Here is a 7,403-nt window from a genome sequence, read left to right on the forward strand (position 1 = left end):
GAGCCAGCTCTGCGGCAAAAGAGGGCTTAATCCGAATCAGAAAATGCATTCCATGAAGTTACTAACCAGTGAGTGTCATTGTAAGCACAGATAAACACCAACTTGGGTATCTGTTACTGATAACAAAGACGGGACTGGATGAGAATCAAGGGACCTTATGTAGGGATCCCATCACTTGAAACACTACCCTGAAGAAAAGTAGCCAGGCCCTGTCTGGCTGCAAATATTATTTGTTCATACTGAAAAACTGGTCCAGCTCTTTCCCTAGCTCCTGGATACAGGAGGCCAGCTGTTTCCTGCTTCTCTAAGTACGTCCTTCTCTAACTAGATATGTGTGTGTGAGAGAGTGTGTGTGTGAGTGTGTGTGTGTGAGTATGCACTACTTGGTGTGCCTGTGCTTCATGTATGACTCTGCATGTGTCCCTGTGTAGGCATGTAGTGTCCCTGAGAGCATCTTCTTGTTAGAGAGTCTGCCTTGCATCTGTCAGGAATGTGATGTGCTTTTCTCCCTGAACGTTTTCGCTGTCTCTCATCATCTGTCTTTGATAAATCCATCAGCTTGTTTTCCCAGTCCAGGCAGCCCCCCCCCCCCAACAGACACAGAGACCTCCGGATGCAAGGAGGAATTTCCATCCTTTCTTTCAAGGTAAGAACTGCCAGAAAGACAGCAAAACGTGTGCTCAGTAGAAGGATAGCTAAATCTGCTAGTCAGCTACTCTACTGCTGATCCCAGCTGCAGGGAGCCACAGCTCCCTATCCTCAAGCCCAGAACTCTCCTCTGTGCCCTGGGTATCCCATACGGGCTACAAGAATATCCTCTTAACAGTTGCTTGCAGTCTCAGCACCTTTTCTCTCAGGTGCTTCAGTAAAACTAGAGGGAAGGAAAAGATTCCAACTGGAATGGGCCCTTGTTTACCAACAGCCTCCCTTCCAGAATCCAGGACCACGGGAATGGAGGACTCACTTTTCACCATAGAACTCCTGAGGCCCAGAGGGGCCAGTGTTAACTGTCTCTCCCAGGTGCCTCTAATGCTTGGAGATTTACGAATTTGCATGGTGGATCTGGCATCACCAGAGGGTCTTAAACTCCACTGCGTCTGTCTTCTCTGACCTCAATCTCACCCACTGTCTCAGATTCCACTGTTCAGCTTCCCCTTTCTCCGGGTCCCCACTGAGTGGCTTTTTTCTTGGTCCTTAAAACTCCTCTAAAGGGGCTGGTGCCCACTGGGATATCAAGAGCTCTCTTTAGAATCTCCATTGCTGTACATTTAGTATTCACAACGTGTCTCTTAAAAAATGCCCTGAGATCATTCATCAGGCACTGTGCTGTGCCTGCCTAGCTGCTCTCCTTCAGAGTGTGTGCATGGTGTGTGTGTGTGTGTGTGTGTGTGTGTGTGTGTGTGTGTTTGTCCAGGACCCTCCCTCCATCCCTCCATCCGCTGGTGAACACACACACGCACGCACACACGCTGTGGGCACACACACACACACACACATACACACACACCTTAACCTCCTTCCCTTCTCACCAAACCAACTGCATGCTCCAAGCAGACTTCTGCCAGCTGGCAGACTGCTCTCTCACAGAGGTGGGCTCCCTGGCTGGGCCAGGGCTCCAAGCTGCTTATGCTCCAGTGCTGAGGTGAGGCTTTGCGAGCAGGCGAGCAGGAACCTGAGCCCAAAACTCAAGGTGCGTGAGGATGTTGGCGTTGGTGACCAGGAGGGTAGCTGCAGGGAGAGCATCCCTAGCCTAAGGCAAGCAAACAAGGGGAGAGAAGCAAGGTCGGGGGGGGGGCAGAGAATGGAGGCCCCGAATCTATCACTGCCACTGCCCCTTCTCTGCAGTTTCCCCTCTCCTCCCCCCACCCTCTTTCCCGGGTTCACTTTAGAAATTGGTTTGCCCTCTTCACTGCCAGCAGTTCCCGGCAAAGCCCAGCCTGAATGGTCGTGTTCAAGAAGTGAGGCAGCGCCTAGCTGGGTGGCTGGGTTGCTGGATCGTGTCTTGGGAAATTCTTTCTCCAATTGTCAATTTTGTGTTTATTTTTAGTTGTGACCCGAGCCAGTTGCTGCGCCTTTAAGCTGCTTTCCCTTTCGGGGAAACCGACGCCAGCACTCGAGGGTCGAGAGGCGCCGGAGAGGGCCCCCCCCACCCCGAGTTCTGCGCTCCCCTCTTTCCTCCCTCCTCCCCCCTCCCCCGCCCCTTCTCCCTTCCCCTCCCCTCCTCGGCCGTCCGGCCGCCTCGGCGCTATCCGTCACCTCGCAGCCTGCCGCACTCCTGGAGCGAGAGAGCGACGAGCGAGCCACGGAGATGGTGCCGCCCGCGGCGCAGCCATGGAGCCCGCCCGAGGAGCCCGCGCGCGCCGCTGCCAGCCTGCCCGCAGCCCGCTGCCTGCGCGCCAGCTCCGCGCGTCCCGGGCCAGCTGCTGCCGCCCCGCCAACCTCCGTCCGCCCCGCCGCCCCACGCCACTGAGCCCCACGCCCGTGCCGGGCTCCGGGGCACCGGCGCCCTAGTCCCGCCGCCGTCGCCGCCGCCTCTGCGCCGCCGCTGCCGCGCCGCCGAGGCGGAGGAGGAGAAGAAGGAGGAGGAAGGTAAGAAGCGCGCTGCTTCTAGGGGGGCGCGCCCGCAGATCAGCCCGACCAGGGGTGGGTCGTGGCTGTAGCGGGTCGCCCCGTGCAGGCTCAGGGGGCGACGGACGCTTGGGCGCCCCCGGGAGACAGGGGCAGGGTTGGGGGAGCCGAGCGTCGGGCCGCCTGGAGTTTGCGCGGCCAAGGGGAGCGGCGGGCTGGGCACCCGGTGTTCGGTGAGTCTCAGCCTTGGCGGGCTCGCCTTGGCCGCCCGGGGTGCAGGGTGAGGAGCCCAGCGCAGGGGAATGCAGCGCGTTCATTATGGAGCCTTTGTGTGCACGCTGGGGCTGTGGGCGCCTTTGGGAGAGCTGGTGAGATGCGGGGCCTGGCTGCTGGAAGGTGGCCACTTAGCTGGGGTGTCCGGCAAAGCCCTAGCCCCGGGAATGCCAGAAACAGCTGTCTGAAGCATGTGCGTGGTTCCTGGGGCCATGTTCACAAGCGGACACAGACGCACACTCACACGCACACACAGCCGCACCACATTCGCTGCGCTCAACCACAGTCACCCCCATCCAAAGACGAAACATACAGGCGCGCTGGCGCGCGCGCGCATACACACACAGACACACATAGAGAGAGACACACACAGAAACACATACACAAACATCTGCACTTGCACCCTTCCACCCCGATGCTAACAAATCAGTCACCCAAACATATACAACTACATGCACCCCTCCAGTTCTGCTGAAATATGTACACATACACACATTTCTTCCCAGCCTGGTGCTTTGGAGCTTGGTGTGTGTATGTGTTTGTGTGTGTGTTTTCTTAGAGTGTCCCTAAGAAACTACATGGCAACTGCACATTACTGCAGATCCAGTACCTGCTGCTCTCTACCAACACACACACACACACACACACACACACACACACACACGGCGGGGAGAAAGGAATGAATAGATTTCTACCAGTCTCCTTTGAGCTTTGAGACCTGGAAAAGCATTTCTGATCATTTTATAATAATTATTTTGTCTCAACTTCTAGCCACTTGGGGTAAAAGAGGCCCCTATTATCTTGCTGAGCAATCAAGAATTTTTTCATAAATTATAGAGAGATTATTCATACACCTTTTGACATGAAGTTCAATCTCAGGGAGCAGGAAGTGAAAATAATGACCATGTGATCTCAGAAGAAGATGCTGAACCCCTTGGAGGGAAGGGCTTGGTCATATGAAAGACAAACTTCTCCAACTTCCCTGATTTTTCTTGGCTGCCTCCAGGATGATTAATTTCAGAGAAACTGAAGAGGGTCCAAAGAAGAACCATCAAAATGATTAATAAAAGAAAAGGGCTACTGGATGATGCTAGGAGCACCCAGTGAAGGACAAGAAAATAAGATGGTGAAAGGGGGGCTAAGAAAGCTGTAAGCACAGCATGTCTCAGAGACTATAGAGCTGCAGGGGGCCAGCAGAGACTGTGATAGGAACCAGGGCCCAGCTACCTCCGTCAGCTGAATATTTATGAACAGGCCCAAGGCACTTAGAGAAAGCCAACAAATCCTAAAGCTTATTTTGTGCCCACAGAGGCAGGACAAGGCTGTGCCCACAAAAGGGTGATCTCTGCCCAAGCCAAGAACACAATGCTGCGACAAGGTACTGGTTCTGATATGGGCCAAATGCCTGGTGCGGGCAGACGCACTGAGTATTCCTAGGAGAAAGGGATCATCCCAGGCATACAAGGCCTGGCACTGAGTCTAACAGTTTGCCCGCCTTAAAAAGATGCCATACCTGGGCTAGTGAGATGGCTCAGCAAACAAAAGCAGAAAACTGACCATCTGTGTTCAGTTCCTGGACCCACTGTGGAAGGAGAGAACCGACTCTTGATAAGTATCCTCTGATCTCCATACATGGCACATGGGCACCTACCTGTTTGGTCACTCTTGCTCACTCTCTCTCCCTCTACCTCTCTAATAAATTAATTAAAAATACCATGGCCTAGATTTAAAAAAACTGAAAAAAAAACAATTTTATTTACAATTTTGTCTAAATCTAGGAAGAGAGAAATTCTAAATCTGCCTCTACCATGTTTATAGTTGTGTTACAACTAATAGAACAGATGAAACAAAGGCCAGGAAATAGGCCAATAGACATTTAGTTGTGAGCCCAAATTACCCAAATTTGGACATAAGACTTTTTTTTTCTGGCATCGGGGCTCTAGAGAAAGAGAAAGCATCTATACTTCTGGCATGATATTTCCCCTAATTCTTAGGGCCCCTTACAATGGGGCTGCACCCTGGGAGCAAAGGGAATGCATCCTAGACCCATGCAAATAACAAAACTAAAAGGCAAGATCCAGAGTACAGACAAGGAAAAGTGGGGAGCTGCAGGCACTGAAGCATTTGGATTTTCTGCTGCAGGTTGATGACAGGGGGCAGTGGAGGCTTTTGAGCAGGAGTGGCAGGCTACCAATCATGCTTTGGCAAGATCTGTCAGTGTAAGAATGGTGGGTTGGCAGTGGAGGTCAAGAGACCAACCCTCAAGCATTATCTTGCATCTGTAGCAACCAAAACTGCACTGATGCACTGATTCAGGTTGGGCCTTCACTGGCAAAGCCAGCTGGGGTCCAGCTATCCCTGGGAGAGACACAGTCTGGGTTCCAGACACTATAATCACAGCCTCTGCTCTGCGAAGCCCACCTAGCCCATGGAACCAGTCATCATTCGAAGCACACCTCAGCAAGCTTAGGCCCGCCACTGAGGACAGATTTCTGGGCAGATGATATCTCTGTTATAAATAGAGAATTTGACTCCAGGTGGGGAATTCAATTTGTGGGAGCAGATGAAATCTTCTGAAACCAAGATCTGATTTCCTGAGCAAATGTCCTTTGGTCTTAATGAACAAGAGAAGGAGATAAGAAGAAAAAGAAACTATAATTAGGCCTTCCCCCTAAATAGGATCCTTCTTGGGCTACCAGAGCCCTGTCTACAGTGCGCCTTAACCAATGCTTCCCATATTTAAGCCATGGCTTTTGAGGAGGGAACCGCCATTAAATGTCTAGGCATCACTTGCGAGTGGTTGCAAGGTGTTTTTCAGCTCTTGTTATTCATTCTCTGTCCTCACCTCCCAGCTCTCTTCTCTCTCCCTCCTTCTCTCATGCCAGTCTTGCCATGAGCCTGGCCAGGATGATGCAGTCTGAAACTATGAGAACTCAGAGGCAGAAAGGTTAGTCAATTGACATCAGGTCAAACACAGCAAGTTGCTGACGGTCCAGTGGTGAGAATGGTCTTGTAAAGCCTCGCTGGAGGTTAGTGCTTTAGTTCACCACCATCTATAATTCAAGCCTGACTCTCCCTTCCCATGTGGGTTTTCATTTCTTCCTTCCTTGGGGAGCAGCAGTCATAGAAACGGAAGTGGAGTCCAGAATAGGCAGAGAGACGAAAAGAAAACTGAGTGACAGGGTGCCTCAGCAGGGATAGGTGCCCTCTGCCAAGCCTGAGGACACGAGTTCCACACTGGGATCCACAAAGTGGAAGGAGAGAACCGATGCCCTACAAGTTAGCCTCTGACCTCTACACCGATGATGCGGCACATGCACCCCCCCATACACACAAAATAATAAATAAATTTAAATGTTATCAAAATAATGATGCACAAAAGCGTAAAGCTGGTGCTGCCCCTGCAGACCTGGTGTCTCTTGAGCTCTGCTTATGTAAAAGACTCGGCAATCAATACTCCCTTATTACCAGCGTGAACTTGACTTTCATTCATCTAACAGAAGGCTCAGTTTCTCCCTCAATAAAATGGGAGCATCGTTGACCTCTTTACCTTGCCATGCTATTATGGGCGTCTAATTAAAGTGTAAAATTTTTTGTATATGTAAAAGGTTATTCAGAAGTATAAAAGACCCTCATGCTGCTAAACTCCTCTGCTTGTCTTTGAAGAAAGATCTGGAAAGATTAGTTTTTGGACAAAATACATCTGTTGGAAGGTTAACACACTGACCCACTAATCCTGGCCAGCACACTAGCAAGAATTCATTTATTAGATCCAGAGTCATCTCCGGGGCTTTGGGGGAAGGTACATTTTAACACTCTTCTTTATGATCTTTGGAAGACTATTTGTCTCTCTGTGGTGTTTTTCAAAAAAAAAATTAAAAAAACCTGGATGTCTCTGTATCCCTGCAAAAAGCATCAGGCAGACATTATATTTTCCTTCCTGTGCCCTCCACACACTAGAGGAACATAGGTACAGAGAGGTTAAATAATATATCTATTTATTATATTTATAATATATCCAAGATGAAAATCCTATGGGAGATGCCCATTCCTCTGCTCCCCAGCCTGCACACACGTCTCCCTCCACATCCCTCCAAGGAGGGTGGCAGGAGAGAGGGCCTAGCTCCTGGCAGCACTGGCATGAGCTCACTTCTCCTGGGGAAGGGCTGGACCAGTAGCAATTGCAGCAAGCACTTGGCATCTGACAGGCTCTGTCAGCATCCATTTAAATTGGTATTTTGCTTCCTAACTCCAGGAGGGCAAACATGCCTACAATGCCAGCAGGAGGGAGAGAAGGATGGCATACAGGAAAGGATGGCCAATTCCCCAGATTTCGTCAGTTTAGCTTCCAGTCTAAGGTCTTCCTAGCCTCTGGCTCTCTGTTAGGTTCCCTCTGCCCGAACAAGGGAGATGAGAGGGAAGGAGCGCTTTGTCTCTCTATATAGAGACAAAAAGAGGAGGAAGATGTGGTGGAGGAGAGAGAAGAGGTGGTGGTTGTGGTGGTGGTGGAGGAAGAGGAGGAGGAGGAGGAGGAGGAGGAGGAGGAGGAGGAGGAGGAGGAG

At 51.1% G+C, this 7,403-nt stretch overlaps 1 protein-coding gene across 1 annotated transcript in view; it reads left to right on the forward strand.

Annotated features, from left to right (window-relative positions):
* The first annotated feature begins 1,700 nt into the window (after positions 1 to 1,700).
* Positions 1,701 to 7,403, forward strand: part of Frmpd3 (FERM and PDZ domain containing 3) — a 156,012-nt gene continuing 150,309 nt past the window's right edge. Inside the window, exons 1-3 of the mRNA XM_050124056.1 lie at positions 1,701 to 1,724; positions 2,264 to 2,404; positions 2,512 to 2,589. Coding sequence (XP_049980013.1) covers positions 1,701 to 1,724; positions 2,264 to 2,404; positions 2,512 to 2,589 — 243 coding nt within the window. The remainder of the gene's footprint in view (positions 1,725 to 2,263; positions 2,405 to 2,511; positions 2,590 to 7,403) is intronic.

This window comes from Alexandromys fortis, unplaced genomic scaffold (genome assembly GCF_014885135.2).
Source record: "Alexandromys fortis isolate MF-2015 unplaced genomic scaffold, M_Fortis_MF-2015_v1.1 scaffold_195, whole genome shotgun sequence".
NCBI lineage: Eukaryota > Metazoa > Chordata > Mammalia > Rodentia > Cricetidae > Alexandromys > Alexandromys fortis.